The sequence below is a fragment of the Pecten maximus genome, chromosome 15 (assembly GCF_902652985.1).
Source record: "Pecten maximus chromosome 15, xPecMax1.1, whole genome shotgun sequence".
Taxonomy (NCBI): domain Eukaryota; kingdom Metazoa; phylum Mollusca; class Bivalvia; order Pectinida; family Pectinidae; genus Pecten; species Pecten maximus.
Window position 1 is genome coordinate 35297764 of NC_047029.1, and position 23540 is coordinate 35321303.

Here is a 23540-nt window from a genome sequence, read left to right on the forward strand (position 1 = left end):
CGTCCATAAAGACTACACCCCAGAACTGTTCGTCCATAAAGACTACACCCCAGAACTGTTCGTCCATAAAGACTATACCCCAGAACTGTCCGTCCCTAAAGACCACATCCGAGCACTGTTTGTCCTTGAGAAATACAACAGAGGACGACTCGTACATAAGGACCCAATACATGTATTGCGTTTATTCGCAAAAGTATTGCGTTTATTCGCAAACGTTTTGCGTTTATTCGCAAAAGTATTGCGTTTATTCGCAAACGTATTGCGTTTATTCGCAAACGTATTGCGTTTATTCCCAAACGTTTTGCGTTTATTCGCAAAAGTATTGCGTTTATTCGCAAAAGTATTGCGTTTAAACGCAATAAATTTATTTTTTTACATATAACATTTGGCACCAATGGGCTTCCGTAGAAATCTCCCCTAGGGGCGTAAATATTTGGCAAAATAAACCGGTGTTGTGATACAATGTACACAGTACATGTACCAACCCTGGTTTGGGTGGTTGATATTGTACACAGTACTAACCCTGGTTTGGGTGGTTGATATTGTACACAACACTAACCCTGGTTTGGGTGGTTGATATTATACACAGTACTAACCCTGGTTTGGGTGGTTGATATTGTACACAACACTAACCCTGGTTTGGGTGGTTGATATTGTACACAGTACTAACCCTGGTTTGGGTGGTTGATATTGTACACAGTACTAACCCTGGTTTGGGTGGTTGATATTGTACACAGTACTAACCCTGGTTTGGGTGGTTGATATTGTACACAGTTCTAACCCTGGTTTGGGTGGTTGATATTGTACACAGTACTAACCCTGGTTTGGGTGGTTGATATTGTACACAGTACTAACCCTGGTTTGGGTGGTTGATATTGTACACAGTTCTAACCCTGGTTTGGGTGGTTGATATTGTACACAGTACTAACCCTGGTTTGGGTGGTTGATATTGTACACAGTACTAACCCTGGTTTGGGTGGTTGATATTGTACACAGTACTAACCTTGGTTTGGATGGTTTATATTGTACACAACACTAAGCCTGGTTTGGGTGGTTGATATTGTACACAGTACTAACCCTGGTTTGGGTGGTTGATATTGTACACAGTACTAACCCTGGTTTGGGTGGTTGATATTGTACACAGTACTAACCCTGGTTTGGGTGGTTGATATTGTACACAGTACTAACCCTGGTTTGGGTGGTTGATATTGTACACAGTACTAACCCTGGTTTGGGTGGTTGATATTGTACACAGTACTAACCTTGGTTTGGATGGTTTATATTGTACACAACACTAAGCCTGGTTTGGGTGGTTGATATTGTACACAGTACTAACCCTGGTTTGGGAGGTTGATATTGTACACAGTACTTACCCTGGTTTGGGTGGTTGATATTGTACACAGTACTAACCCTGGTTTGGGTGGTTGATATTGTACATAGTACTAACCCTGGTTTGGGTGGTTAATATTGTACACAGTACTAACCCTGGTTTGGGTGGTTGATATTGTACACAGTACTAACCCTGGTTTGGGTGGTTGATATTGTACACAGTACTAACCCTGGTTTGGGTGGTTGATATTGTACACAGTACTAACCCTGGTTTGGTGGTTGGTATTGTACACAGTACTAACCCTGGTTTGGGTGGTTGATATTGTACACAACACTAACCCTAGTTTGGGTGGTTGATATTGTACACAGTACTAACCCTGGTTTGGGTGGTTGATATTGTACACAACACTAACCCTGGTTTGGGTGGTTGATATTGTACACAGTACTAACCCTGGTTTGTGTGGTTGATATTGTACACAGTTCTAACCCTGGTTTGGGTGGTTGATATTGTACACAGTACCAACCCTGGTTTGGGTGGTTGATATTGTACACAGTTCTAACCCTGGTTTGGGTGGTTGATATTGTACACAGTACTAACCCTAGGTTGGGTGGTTGATATTGTACACAGTACTAACCCTGGTTTGGGTGGTTGATATTGTACAGAGTACTAACCCTGGTTTAGGTGGTTGATATTGTACACAACACTAACCCTGGTTTGGGTGGTTGATATTGTACACAATACTAACCCTGGTTTGGGTGGTTGATATTGTACACAATACTAACCCTGGTTTGGGTGATTGATATTGTACACAGTACTAACCCTGGTTTGGGTGGTTGATATTGTACACAGTACCAACCCTGGTTTGGGTGGTTGATATTGTACACAGTACTAACCCTGGTTTAGGTGGTTGATATTGTACACAGTTCTAACCCTGGTTTGTGTGGTTGATATTGTACACAGTACTAACCCTGGTTTGGGTGGTTGATATTGTACACAGTACTAACCCTGGTTTGTGTGGTTGATATTGTACACAGTACTAACCCTGGTTTGGGTGGTTGATATTGTACACAGTACTAACACTGGTTTGGGTGGTTGATATTGTACACAGTACTAACTGGTTTGGGTGGTTGATATTGTACACAGTACTAACCCTGGTTTGTGTGGTTGATATTGTACACAGTACTAACCCTGGTTTGGGAGGTTGATATTGTACACAGTACTAACCCTGGTTTGTGTGGTTGATATTGTACACAGTACTAACCCTGGTTTGGGTGGTTGATATTGTACACAGTACTAACCCTGGTTTGGGTGGTTGATATTGTACACAGTACTAACCCTGGTTTGGGTGGTTGATATTGTACACAACACTAACCCTGGTTTGGGTGGTTGATATTGTACACAGTACTAACCCTGGTTTGGGTGGTTGATATTGTACACAACACTAACCCTGGTTTGGGTGGTTGATATTGTACACAGTTCTAACCCTGGTTTGGGTGGTTGATATTGTACACAGTACTTACCCTGGTTTGGGTGGTTGATATTGTACACAGTACTAACCCTGGTTTGGGTGGTTGATATTGTACACAGTACTAACCCTGGTTTGGGTGGTTGATATTGTACACAGTACTAACCCTGGTTTGGGTGGTTGATATTGTACACAGTACTAACCCTGGTTTGGGTGGTTGATATTGTACACAGTACTAACCCTGGTTTGGGAGGTTGATATTGTACACAGTACTTACCCTGGTTTGGGTGGTTGATATTGTACACAGTACCAACCCTGGTTTGGGAGGTTGATATTGTACACAGTACCAACCCTGGTTTGGGAGGTTGATATTGTACACAGTACTTACCCTGGTTTGGGTGGTTGATATTGTACACAGTACTAACCCTGGTTTGGGTGGTTGATATTGTACACAGTACTAACCCTGGTTTGGGTGGTTGATATTGTACACAGTACTAACCCTGGTTTGGGTGGTTGATATTGTACACAGTACTAACCCTGGTTTGGGTGGTTGATATTGTACACAGTACTAACCCTGGTTTGGATGGTTTATATTGTACACAGTACTAACGATGGTTTGGGTGGTTGATATTGTACACAGTACTAACTGGTTTGGGTGGTTGATATTGTACACAGTACTAACCCTGGTTTGGGTGGTTGATATTGTACACAGTACTAACCCTGGTTTGGGTGGTTGATATTGTACTCAGTACTAACCCTGGTTTGGGTGGTTGATATTGTACACAGTACTAACCCTGGTTTAGGTGGTTGATATTGTACACAGTTCTAACCCTGGTTTGTGTGGTTGATATTGTACACAACACTAACCCTGGTTTGGGTGGTTGATATTGTACACAGTACTAACCCTGGTTTGGGTGGTTGATATTGTACACAGTACTAACCCTGGTTTGGGTGGTTGATATTGTACACAGTACTAACCCTGGTTTGGGTGGTTGATATTGTACACAGTAGTAACCCTGGTTTGGGTGGTTGATATTGTACACAGTACTAACCCTGGTCTGGGTGGTTGATATTGTACACAGTACTAACCCTGGTTTGGGTGGTTGATACTGTACTCAGTACTAATCCTGGTTTGGGTGGTTGATACTGTACACAGTACTAACCCTGGTTTGGGTGGTTGATACTGTACACAGTACTAACCCTGGTTTGAGTGGTTGATATTGTACACAGTACTAACCCTGGTTTGGGTGGTTAATATTGTACACAGTACTAACCCTGGTTTGAGTGGTTGATATTGTACACAGTACTAACCCTGGTTTGGGTGGTTGATATTGTACACAGTACTAACCCTAGTTTGGGTGGTTGATATTGTACACAGTACTAACCCTGGTTTGGGTGGTTGATATTGTACACAGTACTAACCCTGGTTTGGGTGGTTAATATTGTACACAGTACTAACCCTGGTTTGGGTGGTTGATATTGTACACAGTACTAACCCTGGTTTGGGTGGTTGATATTGTACACAACACTAACCCTGGTTTGGGTGGTTGATATTGTACTCAGTACTAACCCTAGTTTGGGTGGTTGATATTGTACACAGTACTAACCCTGGTTTGGGTGGTTGGTATTGTACACAGTACTAACCCTAGTTTGGGTGGTTGATATTGTACACAGTACTAACCCTGGTTTGGGTGGTTGATATTGTACACAACACTAACCCTGGTTTGGGTGGTTGATATTGTACACAACACTAACCCTGGTTTGGGTGGTTGATATTGTACACAGTACTAACCCTGGTTTGGGTGGTTGATATTGTACACAGTACTAACCCTGGTTTGGGTGGTTGGTATTGTACACAGTACTAACCCTAGTTTGGGTGGTTGATATTGTACACAGTACTAACCCTGGTTTGGGTGGTTGGTATTGTACACAGTACTAACCCTAGTTTGGGTGGTTGATATTGTACACAGTACTAACCCTGGTTTGGGTGGTTGGTATTGTACACAGTACTAACCCTAGTTTGGGTGGTTGATATTGTACACAGTACTAACCCTGGTTTGGGTGGTTGATATTGTACACAACACTAACCCTGGTTTGGGTGGTTGGTATTGTACACAGTACTAACCCTAGTTTGGGTGGTTGATATTGTACACAGTACTAACCCTGGTTTGGGTGGTTGATATTGTACACAGTACTAACCCTGGTTTGGGTGGTTGATATTGTACACAACACTAACCCTAGTTTGGATGGTTGATATTGTACACAGTACTAACCCTGGTTTGGGTGGTTGATATTGTACACAACACTAACCCTAGTTTGGATGGTTGATATTGTACACAGTACTAACCCTGGTTTGGGTGGTTGATATTGTACACAACACTAACCCTAGTTTGGGTGGTTGATATTGTACACAGTACTAACCCTGGTTTGGGTGGTTGATATTGTACACAGTACTAACCCTGGTTTGGGTGGTTGATATTGTACACAGTACTAACCCTGGTTTGGGTGGTTGATATTGTACACAACACTAACCCTGGTTTGGGTGGTTGATATTGTACACAGTTCTAACCCTGGTTTGGGTGGTTGATATTGTACACAGTACTAACCCTGGTTTGGGTGGTTGATATTGTACACAGTACTAACCCTGGTTTGGGTGGTTGATATTGTACACAGTACTAACCCTGGTTTGGGTGGTTGATATTGTACTCAGTACTAACCCTGGTTTGGGTGGTTGATATTGTACTCAGTACTAACCCTGGTTTGGGTGGTTTATATTGTACACAGTACTAACCCTGGTTTGGATGTCTTTTAACGTACACATTGTATACGGAAACAGATAAATACGTAACCTGTTGATAGTTAGAAACGTTTCCTGTTTTGCTAAATGTACTCGTTCAGGTGGGAGTTTACATTAATGACCGCTGCAAGGATCACGTTGGTTAGCCTGACCGATTGGTATTGGTGTGTAAACGATACACATGGCTGGAACCAACGCCAAGCATTGTTCACACAGAGGATACTTCAGTCGGCGATCTGATGATATTGAGTGGAAATCTACAGAGGAATCAGCGATATTCGTCCTGTTGTTCATGGAGACATAACTATCGACATGTTTGCATCTTGATGAAATTACTAGATACTAGATACCCTCGTACAGTATACATGTCAATAATCCTACCGTATCTCCAACCGTCGATGATTTACACTGCAATGGGGTTTACACAATATACATGCTTACACCCACTGTTCCCGCATTCCGACCAGAGATAGTCCGTGTGTAAACAGACAGGCTGTATGGTCCTGGGGACTCACACCTCGACACACTAGTTCCTCTTCAGGGCAGAAACGCAGAATGACATTATCCCAAAATCCGCAACGTTTATGTGAATTTGTGAAGATTCATTTCAGACGTCAGACTTCGTTGATTACATTTTTTTTCTCCGTTTATCTTTAAGTATTACAGAAATTGCTAAAACATCTATGTATATTGTTAGAAACATACCCGTGTCACCGCACCCTTTGTTGTTACACATGTTTCCTTGGCAACACTCAAGACACGTGACCAGCCCATGTGCAGTGTGATCCGTGACGTCACTCTTGGTACATGTCTATAGCATAGAGAAGTTTTAGTTGGCATAAGCATTGGCATATATACATGTATCAAACATTTAACCATGCTACTTAGGCCTACATTATTACAATATTTCTATAACTATACCTGATCAACGCAAAGCTTGAGTTAATGTTGACATCGTTTAAGGATGATAAGAAATCGAAAAATACTAATGTATAGTTTGATCACTTTTGAAAGGCAAAGTCTACCAAAACAAAACAAAAATGAGTAGAAACAGTGAAAAGGGGGATTTAATGGTTAGATTAACCTGGTTAGATTTACCTTGTTAGATTTACCTGGTTATAAATTTACCTGGTAAGATTTACTGGATTAGATTTACTTTGTTATATTTACCTGGTTAGATTTACCTGGTTAGATTAAGCTGGTTTTATTAACCTGGCTATATTTACCTTGTTATATTTACCTGATTATAGATTTACCTGGTTATATTTACCTGGTTAGATTCACCTTGTTATATTTACCTGGTTATAAATACATCCTGAGGTGTATTTGGTATGTCCACTGTTAGTTAGGATTCTTTTAACGTAACACACCTGTAATTAAACATGAAGATGTGTTAATCAAACACTTTATATTCCAAAGACAGTCTCTGATTTCATAGCTGCAGTGTTGTGCTATTTAAGTATGTATATACATGCCTGGTTTACTATCTTTGTCATCAGATGAAAACATTCCAGAATAATTTGACGACTGTATACGTATTGTACATACCTATTTTGTGGTAATCTTGGTTTAGCGTTTTTTCGCGTTGGAAGCATTCCTTTAAGTTATAATTGAGCTAATTGTAGTTTACCTACATTGGTTGCAATGGCAATCCCTGTTTGTACTTCACTCATATACAAGTGCATTATACATGTTATAAAACATCACTAGCAACTCCTCCCTGTTTGCCATTTAACATACAATAATGTTAACCACGCCTCTTACCGGCATATTATTTTTTTGTTCTCCTAAAAATGTGTATGCTTGGTTATCTATTTTAGGAATTATTGAAACCCCTGTTGTTTTTATCGTGGAAGAAAAACATCGCTAAAAGTGATACAACTGATGAGTAAATATAGCAATGCAACATCAATACATAACGACTGTCTAAAGACATTGGATAAAACACGACACTATAACTGTATTGGATAAAACACGACACTAACTGTATTGGATAAAACACGACACTTACTGTATTGGATAAAACACGACACTATAACTGTATTGGATAAAACACGACACTAACTGTATTGGATAAAACACGACACTAACTGTATTGGATAAAACACGCCACTAACTGTATTGGATAAAACACGACACTAACTGTATTGGATAAGACACGACACTAACTGTATTGGATAAAACACGACACTAACTGCATTGGATAAAACACGACACTAACTGTATTGGATAAAACACGACACTAACTGTATTGGATAAGACACGACACTTACTGTATTGGATAAAACACGACACTAACTGTATTGGATAAAACACGACACTAACTGTATTGGATAAAACACGACACTAACTGTATTGGATAAAACACGACACTAACTGTATTGGATAAAACACGACACTAACTGTATTGGATAAAACACGACACTTACTGTATTGGATAAAACACGACACTTACTGTATTGGATAAAACACGACACTAACTGTATTGGATAAAACACGACACTGTATTGGATAAAACACGACACTAACTGTATGACATAAAACAGACTAAATGTTGATAAACACTAAGATTGATAGACAGTAACAAATGTATATATAAAGACATAACTGTTGATAAGTAACTCATAAGTATTATCCACGACGTTAACTATGTGATAAATCATAAGATTATCGATGCTGTTAATATTTTATTGGATAACACGAACAACTGTTTGTTAACGATGTTATGACCATAAAGATATCCAAGCTGTTAATATGTTATGACCATAAAGATATCAAGGCTGTTAATATGTTATGATCATAAAGATATTAAGGCTTTTAATATGTAATGATTAAAAAGATATCAATGCTGTTAAAATATTATGATCATTAAAATATAAAGGTTATTAATATGTTATGACAAAGAATATATAAAGGCTGTTAATATGTTAGGACCACGTTTTTGAAATATTTTTCATGGTGCATTATAATTAGAAAAATAACATCACAATTGTTCCGTAAGCGTGGATTACACATTTTCACAGGGTTCCAAAACTTGTCATTTATAATTTCTCTTCTCTAGTCAATAAACGATAGGATTCTTTAACACTTCCGGTAATCGGAGTGTGTGTAATTACCTCGAGGAAAATGTGTTAAGATAAAAAAAAAAAAAAAAGGCAAATGGAACCTTCCCAGTGTGATTAAGTTTGTAAGACATATCTGAACGGAACGATTGCTTCACGCATTGGTACTGCAGGCAATAGGGTCGAAAATCTAACGATGTGTGAAACGAACGTTTTTTTTTTTTACATATTGGTATGCTTCAATCATCTTTCAACGTCAAAGTCAAATAGTGAAATATGTCTGAATTCTTAGCTTGTCTTACTTCTGGGATACTCAAAACCCCCTTTAACTTCAAGGTCCAGCGGTAAAACTGTGAATTGTTAGCCTTACTATTGGGATACTCCAATCCTCTTTGAACGTCAAAGTCAAATGGTGAAATATGTCTGAAATCTTAGCTTGTCATACTGCTTGAATACTTGAATCTCTTTCAGCGTCAAGGTCAAATATTAAAACGTGTGAATTGTTAGCTTGCCTTACTACTGTAATACTTTAATCGTCTTTCAACTTCAAGGTCAAATGGTTAAATATATGGTTGGTTAGCTTGCCTTTCTACTGTGATAATCGAGTCGTCATCCAATATCAAATTCAAAAAGCAAAAAATGTATGAAATGATATCTTATCTTGCCTGTTTGGATGCTAATATTATTAAGGTCATATACTGAAAAAAACACAGCTATGGTCTGTGATACATAACTTTATTGACAAGGGTAGCCTACACCTGTCTGTACATCGCCTGGATGTATCGACTGTTCCCGCGTGAACACGACCAAAATAACCCAACAAGTTATTACAACACTGCCTTATGGGACATCAGGCGAGTGAAATGTGTAAACTGGGAGTTGCTGTCACTGTCAGTATAACACAAGTGTTCCATTGATCGTTTCATTGTATGAAATACTGAATGAAAACAGTAACATATTATAGAATGTCTTTGTGAAAATCCATTAATTAGAATAATCCTTGCTTAGTAGATGATTAGAAATGCGCAGTCATTCCATTGTCATATTAATTCCAATTGCATGTTAACTTTTGGTTCCATGTAATTAATTAATACAAGACGAAAATAGGTGGAGAAATAAAGTTCAATTAAAAAAACCAATCCTTGTCACGAAAATGCGTAAAACACTTGGGGTGAATCTTCATCCCCAAACCGTAAATTATTCCCACAAAATATATGGAAATATGTGGGAAGTAATATTTCAAAATATATGGAAATACAATATAAATTATTTGTATTCATTTATTACTTTGTAACATTATGTTATCGGACAGGTACATACGGTAGGCAACCGATTAATTTATTTATGTCATTTGCCATATGTAGAAACACGGTTTTGTCGAATCCCTGGAAAGTCGAGTATTTTACTCGGTCCCGACGACTTCGACTTATCCGTGTTTGACTGTGGCTTCGTTATAAAATCATTGAAACGCAAAGAAATATTTCACAAACAGGCTCATCAGGAATTTTCGTGTTTAATGAATAGAAAGAGAGAGTCAATCACAATGTACCGTTAATTTTCAAAAGTTTTGTCGAAGGAGGAATTGAAATAATAATAATTATTATAATGGCAGATTATCTTTAAGACAAATGAAAAAATTGTAATAAAATAAAAGTAAAAATATGATATGGCCAAACATGGATTAGCTGTATGGCTTATACGGCCGGATAGTTCTCTGTAAGTGAGATGTGTATGTCAATCACAGCGACTCTGATCCAATAAGCCATTGTTCCGTCGGATCGTATAGAAGCATAGGTATACACAAATCCTCGCTGGTATTACCAGACAACTTTATTTTCTGGCTGACTATTCATTGGCAGAGTGCACAAGTAACTCTAGTGAAGGTCATGGAATAAACATTATCTATAAATAAACGAAACTGCATCTCGGAAACGATTTAAAAACTTTTTCAACATGAGGTGTTAACGTTCTGAAAAGAAATGAATTGCTTACGTTAGAAATGTTTGATAGATGTTAGCCTTGAAATGTAAGGAAGATAAAATATACTACAAGCCTATACCTACATTTTTTTAATAGATTTAAAAAGTATCATGTTTTAATCTGCAATAATAGATTTTTAATTTGGATTTCGAAAATCAATTAACTGGAAATTGACAAGGGTGAACAGCAAAAGTTCTATGATGCATTGGTTTTAATAGTCTTTTTGGGGTGTATATACAATAAAGATCAATCTATATTTGCTCGTAATCTATCTATTAATGTACAAAAGAGCTATACAATATGACTAGGAACACAAGATGCTGTGAACAAGATTATGTAAACATTAAAAAACTGGTTTCGTTTATTAACACAAGTATTATATTCGATGCAAGGTTATGTTTGTCCCGTGGACAGGATATGGACAATTTGAAGGCGAAGGGACGACGTTGGTACCTTAAATTAGAGGATTATCCTATTAGATAGAACTTCTTAAGGGAAGGAAGGAAGGAAGGAAGGAAGGAAGGAAGGAAGGAAGGAACAGATATTATATAAAATACCCACTAGATGCCAATAGCAATAACATCAATATCAACATCAATTCTAGATAAATACGACAAAAATATACCCAACGAAAATAGAACGGATTGAAACTGAATGAAATTGATGAAGGTGTATTGTATCTGTTCAATGAATGCCATACAAACAAGTATATAGATTTCGATCGTTATACATACCTGGTGATCACCACATCTCTCTGTGAAGTCACAGAAATGAGCCTGCGACATTGAGGAACAGGAAAAACATAGCGGACCTGTAGCACCTGTTAACAAATACATAGATAAATGGGACATCATCACGATGGACAATATCAAAGTGGAACCGTGGCGCCTGACAAGAAAGTCATTAATGAACTGGATACCAGTACCGTGGTACATATCGAGACAGTTAGCCAGTTCCTTCAAGGAGACAGCAATATTAAGTCACGGCAGTGGAGTAACGAGTAGAGTGTATCCCTCATATTGAATTATGGTTGTCGTGTTTGCTACCTTGAAGGATCATGGAGCCGAACGATGTCGTCTCTGTTACAACGTTTATCTAGATCCGTTTGAATATATACGTACAAGTTGTCTCCCCTGTTTCTGCCTTTCTATACAGTCTAAACATGTCTAGCTCTATAGTTCGACGTATCCCGTATCATAAATGATAGAACATATCTGTTCCGAACTATGACTGTACGTGTGAAAAAGTACGCCTCCTCATCGAGTTACAAAGTATACCGTTTGAACAGGTATGCTCATGAATATTTAATGTACGCCGGCATGATGCATTTTGTAAAAGAGTTTATTAATAGAGGATATAGAAACTCTTAATTATATAATACCTGTACAGAAACAGGTCTTAATTATATAATACCTGTACAGAAACAGGTCTTTATTAAGATGAACTTTCGGGTATATGTATGAAGATGGGTGTGTAGTTATCTGTGTAAAAAAACTATAATTACATAGTAGTGAAGGTGAGGACATATAAAGAGCTGATCAAATAGGATTTTTATTTACCTGTTTGTAAGGAAAGACAAACCAGTAAAAATACAGCGTACCCCTTCATTACAGTCTACAACAGAATAAACAAAATACAGCGTACCCTTTCATTACAGTCTACAACAGAATAAACAAAATACAAGCGTACCCTTCATTACAGTCTACAACAGAATAAACAAAATACAATGTACCCCTTCATTACAGTCTACAACAGAATAAACAAAATACAATGTACACCTTCATTACAGTCTACAACAGAATAAACAAAATACAATGTACCCCTTCATTACAGTCTACAGCAGAATAAACAAAATACAGCGTACCCCTTAATTACGGTCTACAACAGAATAAACAAAATATAATGTACCCCTTCATTACAGTCTACAACAGAATAAACAAAATGCAATGTACCCCTTCATTACAGTCTACAACAGAATAAACAAAATACAGTGTACCCCTTCATTCCAGTCTACAAAAGAATAAACAAAATACAATGTACCCCTTCATTACAGTCAACAACAGAATAAACAAAATACAATGTACCCCTTCATTACAGTCTACAACAGAATAAACAAAATACAGCGTACCCCTTCATTACAGTCTACAACAGAATAAACAAAATGCAATGTACCCCTTCATTACAGTCTACAACAGAATAAACAAAATACAATGTACCCCTTCATTACAGTCTACAACAGAATAAACAAAATACAATGTACCCCTTCATTACAGTCTACAACAGAATAAACAAAATACAATGTACCCCTTCATTACAGTCTACAACAGAATAAACAAAATACAATGTACCCCTTCATTACAGTCTACAACAGAATAAACAAAATACAATGTACCCCTTCATTACAGTCTACAACAGAATAAACAAAATACAGCGTACCCCTTCATTACAGTCTACAACAGAATAAACAAAATACAATGTACCCCTTCATTACAGTCTACAACAGAATAAACAAAATACAGCGTACCCCTTCATTACAGTCTACAACAGAATAAACAAAATACAGCGTACCCCTTCATTACAGTCTACAACAGAATAAACAAAATACAGCGTACCCCTTCATTACAGTCTACAACAGAATAAACAAAATACAGCGTACCCCTTCATTACAGTCTACAACAGAATAAACAAAATATAATGTACCCCTTCATTACATTCTACAACACAGTAATGAACATAATACAATGTACCCCTTCACTACAGTCTACAACAGAATAAACAAAATACAATGTACCCCTTCATTACAGTCTACAACAGAATAAACAAAATACAATGTACCCCTTCATTACAGTCTACAACAGAATAAACAAAATACAATGTACCCCTTCATTACAGTCTACAACAGAATAAACAAAATACAGCGTACCCCTTCATTACAGTCTACAACAGAATAAACAAAATACAATGTACCCCTTCATTACAGTCTACAACAGAATAAACAAAATACAGCGTACCCCTTCATTACAGTCTACAATTAACAGAATAAACAAAATACAGCGTACCCCTTCATTACAGTCTACAACAGAATAAACAAAATACAATGTACCCCTTCATTACAGTCTACAACAGAATAAACAAAATACAGCGTACCCCTTCATTACAGTCTACAACAGAATAAACAAAATACAATGTACCCCTTCATTACAGTCTACAACAGAATAAACAAAATATAATGTACCCCTTCATTACAGTCTACAACAGAATAAACAAAATACAATGTACCCCTTCATTACAGTCTACAACAGAATAAACAAAATACAATGTACCCCTTCATTACAGTCTACAACAGAATAAACAAAATATAATGTACCCCTTCATTACAGTCTACAACAAAATAAACAAACAAGACTATATTTTATGAAATCCACATAAACATACAAAATGTACTAATGATATTGAAAACATTTTCTTTTCTGCACTTCTCTTTATGTTGCGAGAATCTAACGGAATACAAGACGTATCAAGTACGTACCAATCTTCTGTAGATATAATGGTGGACTAAAAGCTTATCAGTTTGGATCTTAATCTGATCTTGTCTATCATGACTTCGGCCGTCAGTGACCTATACACATGGACGACAAATATGACTTCCCACACGTGTGGGACAGCACTATGCACTTTCTGGGTAGTCATTATTGTGTTTTTTTCTCTTAACATATATTGTCATATATTTGTTCTACATTTTCATTTTTCTTTTCTGTTGCTATATTTCCTTTCGTTCAAATTGATTCTCCTTTTTCTGTGACTTTCTGAACGTTATTTTGATATTTTCTTCTTTCCGCATAATCTAACTTTTCATTCAAATGTTTAAATAGTCTCTAGTTCGTCTTATTGTATGTCCTGATGTTTTGTCAGTCTCCTGTCCGTCTTTTTGTATGTCCTGATGTTTTGTCAGTCTCCTGTCCGTCTTTTCGTATTTCCTGACGTTTTGTCAGTCTTCTGTCTGTCTTTTTCTATTTCCTGATGTTTTGTCAGTCTCCTGTCCGTCTTTTTCCATGTTCTGATGTTTTGTCAGTCTCCTGTCCGTCTTTTTGTATGTCCTGATGTTTTGTCAGTCATCTGTCTGTCTTTTTGTATGTCCTGATGTTTTGTCAGTCTTCTGTCGGTCTTATTGTATGTCCTGATGTTTTGTCAGTCTCCTGTCCGTCTTTTTGTATGTCCTGATGTTTTGTCAGTCTTCTGTCCGTCTTATTGTATGTCCTGATGTTTTGTCAGTCTTCTGTCCGTCTTTTTCTATTTCCTGATGTTTTGTCAGTCTCCTGTCCGTCTTTTTGTATGTCCTGATGTTTTGTCAGTCTCCTGTCCGTCTTTTTGTATTTCCTGATGTTTTGTCAGTCTTCTGTCCGTCTTTTTGTATTTCCTGATGTTTTGTCAGTCTCCTGTTCGTCTTTTTCTATTTCCTGATGTTTTGTCAGTCTCCTGTCCGTCTTTTTGTATGTCCTGATGTTTTGTCAGTCTCCTGTCCGTCTTTTTGTATGTCCTGATGTTTTGTCAGTCTTCTGTCCGTCTTTTTCTATTTCCTGATGTTTTGTCAGTCTCCTGTCCGTCTTTTTGTATGTCCTGATGTTTTGTCAGTCTCCTGTCCGTCTTTTTGTATGTCCTGATGTTTTGTCAGTCTCCTGTCCGTCTTTTTGTATTTCCTGATGTTTTGTCAGTCTTCTGTCCGTCTTTTTGTTTGTCCTGATGTTTTGTCAGTCTACTGTCCGTCTTTTTGTATGTCCTGATGTTTTGTCAGTCTCCTGTCCGTCTTTTTGTATGTCCTGATGTTTTGTCAGTCTTCTGTCCGTCTTTTTGTATTTCCTGATGTTTTGTCAGTCTCCTGTCCGTCTTTTTGTATGTCCTGATGTTTTGTCAGTCTCCTGTCCGTCTTTTTGTATGTCCTGATGTTTTTTCAGTCTCCTGTCCCCGTCTTTTTGTATTTCCTGACGTTTTGTCAGTCTCCTGTCCGTCTTTTTCTAATCCCTCATGTTTTTCTAGTCTCCTATTTGTCTTTCTTTTTTTGTCCTGTTGTTTCGATATGTTTTCCGTCATCAGGATATGAGATTTATCTGTAGCAGTTAACAGTTGTCCTATATATTAATAAAATTGTTACCAGGAGCTAATGCACAGTCGATTAACATTTACTGTACAATCAGTCCCATGGGGAAAAACGATGATTTATTGATACTGTTTGTCATCCAATTGTATTGTATTAAAACATTTTTTTTATTCTTTTGTATAATCTTTAAACAAAATGGACATGTTCAAATATGTGTCGACTTTCTCATTGTGATATTTCTTTTTTTTTCATGTTCACGAAGATATCTAGCGATTTCCCCAATGTGTTATTTCTGGTATTCATGTACACAGAGATATCTGGCGACTTCCATATTGTGTTACATGTATTTCTACATTTCATGTACACGGATATATCAGGCGACTTTCCCAGTGGGATATTTCTAAATTTCATGTACACAGAGATATCTGGCGACTTCCATATTGTGTTATTTCTACATTTCATGTACACGGATATATCTGGCGACTTCCATATTGTGTTATTTCTACATTTCATGTACACGGATATATCTGGCGACTTTCCCAGTGGGATATTTCTACATTTCATGTACACAGATATATCTGGCGACTTCCCTATTGTATTATTTCTACTTTTTATTTACATTGTATATACAGGTTTATTGTCAGTCTAATGGCAGCCTACCGCATTACGTCCCTTTGTACGCGTTATGCCTCTACTCGGATGTGACAATTAACGTTTAACGCGAGTACGGTAGTTCCGGTGTAACCATGGGCCGGCGTCCCAGTTGCTATTTGCCGTTTGCTGCGCATTTCTTATCTTTTTTACCATGACTGGAGAGCTTCGGTGAATGAAATTTTTGAGGAGGAAAGAGTAAATGTGGTTTATAGTTATGTGGAAACATCTGGACTTATATCATGGCTGATCGAAAGGAAAATAAAGGTACGATACTGTCAGAAGGTCTTATTTATTCTTTGCTGAATTCAGTGAAATGAACACGTCCTTATAACAGGATCGTATATTAATTCACGGTTTTCCAGCGAAATGAATTCATTCCTCGATGCCACTATTATTAAATATAATGTGTTCTTGCCGCCAAATGTCATGTCCCCTTGTGGTTTTCCTCCAGCATTAGTCATATCATAGCCCAGAGGATCTACGAAGCAAATACACTATATGTATACAGATACAGAAGGTGTCGGTGCATTCTCGAGGGTTGGGGTACCAATATGGTAGTTTATATCTGTAACTTGTATTTCATTGCATGCCTGTAGATCTATCTATATAGTTGTTGAATTTTCTAGTCTGTAGGAGTTAAATTTTTATATGCCATGTACCAACAAGTAATCCCTTAGGGGAATGTATGTGATACCGGTGTACCGTTGCATTATCAGCGGATTACTCCGATAAACAAAGGTATATACCTACATACATACATCATCAATCCTTTTATTTGATTTCAGATTCTACCATTGTCAAGGGAGGAAAAAGATATTGTTTACTCTGTTCCAACTATGGAGGCAAAATTTGTGAAGATGGTACAGTGATAAAGCTACATTGCATTCCATCCGGTGATAGCACAGATCAAAAGTCAAGGCGATCTTTATGGATTCAGAAAATTAAACTTGTGCGACCAGACTCTCCTATCAGTTCTAACTCTAGGCTATGTAATTTACACTTTGAAAACAATATATGTAAACAGGGATCTATTCCAACTAAACTAAATCTGGCTACACCGAGGAAAATAGTGTTACCTCGCAGACCTTTAGTGCGCCATTCTGAGGTTGAGAACACTGAAAACATTACCTGTGAGGATACCTCTTGTATCAGTATCAGTTCTTTGTCCTTAAAAGAGAGTAAGGAAACACAAACGGATCATATAGCTGGAGAGACTGTTTATGTTCAGACATCAGAAGTAAATGCAAATGATAATGCAACACAGACACCGTTGAATGACAATTCAAAATGTATGAAGTCGTCTGCATCACAGACATTTGTACCAATTTTCAAGCCAGAGGCAATTGAAAATGATGATGAAAAGACTAGATACTATACAGGGTATCCAAATTATGCAACATTTCTACTCTTTTTTACTACTTTCTGTAAGTATGGAGCAGAAAAGTTAACATACTGGGAAGGGGGGAAAAGAACTACACTACATGCAGAAAACAGGAAATATTCTCACCCAAATACGGAAAAACCAGGGAAGAAAAGGAGTCTACGACCAGTTGATGAGTTTTTTATGGTGTGTTTGAAGTTGAGACATGGTCTTCGGCAAGAGTTTCTAGCAGATTTGTTCTGTGTTTCCGTTATGACAGTTTCCAGAACCATAAATACATGGATTAACTTTATGTTTGACCACATGCAGTCACTAATACCATGGCCATCAAGAGAACAAATTTTAAGCAATTTGCCAAAGCATTTTACAGAAATGACGCAAGTCCGTATAGTTATAGATGCAACAGAATTCTTTTGTGAGAAACCAGGTAACTTAGAGGCTCAATTTCTTACATGGAGTGAATACAAACACCATAACACTTTCAAAGTTTTAATTGGAGTTGCACCAAATGGTTTGGTAACATTTGTGTCAAGAATTTGGGGAGGGCATGCATCAGATAGGCATATAGTACAAAAGGATGGTGACCTCTTCTTACCAAAGTTAGAACCTGGAGATGTCATACTTGCAGACAAAGGCTTCACAGTTGGGGATTTACTTCCTGCACATATAGGTCTAAATATGCCACCATTTGTATCATCTAGTTGTCAGATGAGTGTACAGGAGTTTTTTAAAACACAACAAATAGCTGCTCCTAGGATTGTTGTTGAAATGAAAATGGAACAAATCAAAAACTTCAAGATATTACAGTCTGTGCTACCAATTAATGAAGTTCATTTAGCTGAACAAATAATAATGATATGTTGTGCCATGACAAACTTGTACGAACCCTTACTGAAGTGAATTAAGCTGTCTGCAGTACTACTACTAGTGTCCTTAATATATATATTTAACAGTTCTAGATTAATATTACTACACATCTTTTAGATTTATATTGGTTTAATGATTTGTTTTACTTCCTGTTAATAGCCAGGGTCATTTAAGGATGTACCATGCTCAGAACTATAGGATGACTCTCTTTATCAATACTCTAGATCTTGTGGCATGACACCATGTCAGTCATACTGTACTATATAGATACGATTGGTACATGCACTGTTAAATTGTATGCAAGTACATGTACTTAAATTTGCACACAATATTGAATTATGTGTGATTTCTTTCGTAATTTGTTCATTATTTTAAGCAATTGATGGATATATATTGTCTATTTCAAAAATATATTAATCATACAGAAAGTGATTCAAATTTTAACAAACAACCTGCTGTCACACACCAACACAACACAACGCACAGTTGGTGTTTAAGAATGTTAAAGGTATAAACATCAAAAACTAAATTGCAATTTGTATACAAGATTTGAAACTTTCTTAATGCTAATTACATTACCAGACAGGAAACTTCTGTCACAAACACTACCAACCTATTTATATAGGTGGAAACCACGTTTAACGCGTTCAGTGAAAAGCTCTGCAACAAAATCATGACAGTAAAAGTCTTTAAGCTTGAATAACATATTACTCTGCCAAAAGTTTTCATCGAATGTTATCCTTTCAACAGAGATTCCTTTCTTTGTCCAGATAACAAAATCTGCCCAGGTAAGTTCCAACACAGCCATTTGTCCAATGACTTGATAGTAATATTGGTGATTATGTTTTAAAGATAGTTCACCACTTAGATTGAACTCGCAGCAAAACGATTTGTTCTTTGCACATTCTGTAGGTGTTTTATGTCTCCATTTGTCAGAGTTTTTGCCATATGGACATTTTATTTCCAGAGCACCTGAGCCACACACAGAACATGTAATAAGTCCATCGACACTTGCACCCAAAAATGGAAATTGTTGGCTGACATAAACACCCATGTCCTTCACTTCAACTTCCCCACTACATTTTGTCACATGTTCTTTAATATATGCTCTTCTGGCTGTATTCTCATACCGTCTACCATGCTGTAATGAGGGGACACCTTCTGGAATAGGTTTGTAACCTCTGAGCTGTTTGATCAAGTTGTCAGCTGGGGTTTTTTCTTGACGACGACATACCATTCCAAAGTTAGAAGCTGTCAACAAATATGATCTCATGGTTTTCCAGTTCTTGTTGTTAGATTGTCCCCTAGTTGCAATATTGACACTTTCTGACTGCTTATCAGAGATATTTAAATTATTGGTGAATTCTCGGAATTCAGTCTGACACACTGTTGACGACAAATCTACTGAGTTAGAGTACATGTAGCTGGGTTTATAAACACTCAAAATCTCATCTATATTTCCAGATGAAGCACACATTGTGCGGTACAACACACTAGATGGATTTGCTAGCTTTAACCCTTTCAATATGTCATTGAAAAAACTGCATGGATCTTTACCTGGACCAGCCTGATATACATTAGGAAATGGTTTTATTGCATGATCTTTTGTAGAGTCTGTCTCAAAATTTATATCTGCAATACGTTTAGGACTGAGTGGTCTTGTCAGACTTGCATTAGGTTCCAACCAAGTACAGCCAGTGGAAGTACACGATGTTCTCACTTTCACAACTGTTAAAAGAAGACCTCCAACATGACTACACACACCTGAAAGTCCTGCCTTACAGTCACAGGTGGCACATATTATTTTGCCCGTCTGTTTGGTCAAGGTCACCGAAAGGCTGTAATAGCTTCTGACTTTACCATCAGTAACTGCTACTTTTTGCCGCATACTTGGTTTGCATTTTGCACGAACAACACAATAAAGGGATGTACTATCAACCGAATTATATTGTATGTCCCCTATATAGTTCTCGTTACTGAACTTTTTTGATTTCTGCAATTGTCTGTTGCAATGTTTGGTTCTCCCTGTAACTGGATTCTTCTCAAACAAGAAATAGTTATGAACATCCTCTACTCTCACTGGAGGGCTATTAGATGTAGTCAGCTCATCCCATTTTTCAAGTTCCTTTATATTAGGCAAGTTTGTGAAGTTATTTTCCTCGTCTGAGCTATCAGTATCAGATGATATATCACTTTCACCGAAATTAATTGTACGAATTATTCTGTTCACCAAAGTAGATTTGTTTCCAGATTTTTTTAAACCACGTTTCGAAAGCCAATGTTGTAAATTTTTCTTGGACCAAGTGGTAAGTTCTTCAGAAGAAAGACTCACTTCATGGACACTGTCTTCCATTTCTGAAAACAATAATTATTATTCAGGTTAAATACCATGTATAAACGACTTTATACATAATGTCAATTATCTCTTAGACTCTAGGTTATGGTCTCAACCAGCTACAATACCCATGTGATTTAAATGTACGTCTTGCATGTAACGTTATCATGACCCCACTCACCATAAAACCCATAAATTTATCTCCCTGGTCTACACCATGAGCTACTTTCCACTATGTGATGTTTAAGTGCATATGAAGTTGTATGAATACTGTTGTTATGCATTAAAATTTCATTACAATATTCAACACCATAAGCTTGTGTTCCCTGGGCGCAAATTTTGCGAGCGTCACAATACTGGAAGTGGTTGCGGGGTTCAAAGTTGGAGCATTTTGAAGCTTCACCCAATGAACACATGCGAGAATGTCATTCTTAAAAGTATTCATTGCATATAATTTTCATTATTCAACTTAATCATGTTTTCTCAGCGATAGGTTCAGTGGAATTCCTTAGGTCTACTGTTTTGACAAAAGGACACTAAATGGGACAAATATTGTATGTAGATTTACCAAATCATATGGTTGAATGTGTTTTGGAATTGTGTAATTCTGTATCCTGTATTGTTTTAACTTTTGCTGTTTCCATAAGAGTTGAATTGATGTTGTTTCCATAAGAGTTGATTTGATGTTAACTGTTTTGTTACAAATATTATGTATGTAAAACTCTGCAGATTCAGGACTGTATTTATATAGACAAGTATAGAGCCTGGTTGTCCATTCCTTTGGCTCTGTAATAAAATGTGTTGAAAAGAGTCGTTTGTCCTTTTAACATTTTAAATCCTGCCATAAAATGTGTTGAAATTAAATGTAAAATAATTTTTTTGACAAGGTGTGACATGTTCATGTACAATGTTTGTGGTGAAAATCCATCAAGTACTTTATGACTAGAAACAACTTAAAGGAACTCTTGACAAACAGATGCTGCGCCAAGGCATAAGTTACAGTTTACACAACAGTAAACAATGATATAGACCGATTTATTATTTTTAAGTTATATGATCTCTTAAGACTCAAAGCTTACCTATGCCATGTAGTAGACTAAGTAGTGGAAACTTTCTATATCTGTGGTTGGTCTGGCTCCAGTACTGCTTGCGATGACATATATGACAGTATATTATATATCTAAAACAGAAAAAAAGATACACATCAGCATTATTTATGTGCTTGCTTATAGTATAGCCTTGTCAGTCAGTCTGTCAAGAACTTTACATCCAGTATAATTCAGATTTATATTAAGTATAATTAACATTATAAGAGTGTATTGATACACAAGGCTAGTGACTGATCTGATTACAAGGATTTTTTACGAGTGCCTAACATGCACCTTTTTTATTATTACCAATATTAGTACAGGTATCTCACAAACAATGGATGGGTAACATGGAATCAAACAAACACTGAAAAAAATAAGTCATTTAAAAGAATACTTTCTGTTGTCATATCAAGACTAATGAATTATTTAAACAACATTTTCAAAGCAATTCAAATACGCTGGGCCTATTTAATCTTGGGTCAATTTCGGGTTGGGCCGATTCGACTCTAAATAATATAGCGAGCATACATCATCCATGTGGGGTCATCGAACATGGCTATGATTAACTTATCTGATACTTACACTTCTTATGTCATGTTGAATCCGTTGCCCTATCTGTGATGGACCTAGCTGCGATAACGTAGATTTATAGAGCAGCTTCCGAGGGCTTCTGAGACTGAAGTTCTGAGGACGAGACATTCTGGAGGTCGGGCGATACCTCGATTATAAACTAAGTCTTAATGTATCAAAACTATGAAACTGCCGTTAAAAACATCAACTATAGATGTAACAAACCATATCTAACCGTATTAACAAATATCATCTACAAGATAAGAACGGTGTTTACTACATTTACGTTAATAGTCGCATCATTGTAGCGTTGTTTACACCGGAGATATGACGGGAGGTCAGACCGGAACTACCGTTGACATACAGCGCCAATTTTTTATAGCGGCAAGTAACAAAGGGACGTAATGCGGTAGGCTACCATTGGCGATGACCTGTGATATACCAACTGTTGTCGTTACCCCCGTACTGTAACTGATAGCCACATGTTAATAACGGATCTTGCAGATAAAAGTTCTTCACATTTGCTAGAATAAGCGTTCAAAGAGAACACAAAATTTGTTTTAAATCAGACAGATTCGGAAATGAACAACAGAACCAATTATCGAAATAGCCTTGATAAAAACAAAGCTCGATATTTAATAGGTAGATTATCTCCAATGAGAGCAGCTTACATGGTGAAAGTATGTTACAAAATCGAGGTATATTATCATTAAGTGGTAAGAATGTGATGTGATGGACCACAATATATAAATATATGAATATACGAAATAGGCTATACAAACAAACGACCCAAACCAACACAACTAAAAAAATATGTCGACATAAACAGAAAAATATTATATAAAGTCGAGATTCCAACTTCCAAGATGATTATCACGGCGTTATCATCTCGGCAAGTAAATTAATAAGTCGA

The 23540-nt window shown here is 37.0% G+C and overlaps 3 protein-coding genes across 3 annotated transcripts in view; 1 reads left to right on the forward strand and 2 right to left on the reverse strand.

The window, feature by feature from the left end:
* Positions 1-14196, reverse strand: part of LOC117344006 — a 32312-nt gene extending 18116 nt beyond the window's left edge. Inside the window, exons 1-5 of the mRNA XM_033906600.1 lie at positions 14164-14196; positions 12194-12248; positions 11369-11454; positions 6891-6962; positions 6298-6403 (exon numbers count right to left, since the gene is read on the reverse strand). Of these exons, the coding sequence (XP_033762491.1) occupies positions 6298-6403; positions 6891-6962; positions 11369-11454; positions 12194-12242 (313 nt within the window). The 5' untranslated portion in view covers positions 12243-12248; positions 14164-14196. The remainder of the gene's footprint in view (positions 1-6297; positions 6404-6890; positions 6963-11368; positions 11455-12193; positions 12249-14163) is intronic.
* A 2230-nt stretch (positions 14197-16426) lies between these two features.
* On the forward strand, positions 16427-19090 carry LOC117343859. The gene is made up of 2 exons (XM_033906402.1): positions 16427-16647; positions 17169-19090. Exons 1-2 carry the CDS (start codon positions 16623-16625, stop codon positions 18662-18664), a joined length of 1521 nt encoding a protein of 506 aa, XP_033762293.1. The 5' UTR covers positions 16427-16622; the 3' UTR covers positions 18665-19090.
* On the reverse strand, positions 18240-22981 carry LOC117343858. The gene is made up of 3 exons (XM_033906401.1): positions 22640-22981; positions 22046-22146; positions 18240-20986 (listed from the first exon to the last, which is right to left on the reverse strand). The coding sequence occupies exon 3, from the start codon at positions 20982-20984 to the stop codon at positions 19245-19247; it is 1740 nt and encodes a 579-aa protein (XP_033762292.1). The 5' UTR covers positions 20985-20986; positions 22046-22146; positions 22640-22981; the 3' UTR covers positions 18240-19244.
* Positions 22982-23540: the final 559 nt, after the last annotated feature.

Excerpts from the sequence above, each read along its gene's own strand:
- LOC117343859 (XM_033906402.1), top strand. The coding sequence starts at position 16,623 with ATGGCTGATCGAAAGGAAAATAAAG. Across the intron at positions 16,648-17,168 it reads TGATCGAAAGGAAAATAAAG|ATTCTACCATTGTCAAGGGA; the intron begins GTACGATACTGT and ends ATTTGATTTCAG.
- LOC117343858 (XM_033906401.1), bottom strand. The coding sequence starts at position 20,984 with ATGGAAGACAGTGTCCATGAAGTGAGTCTTTCTTCTGAAGAACTTACC.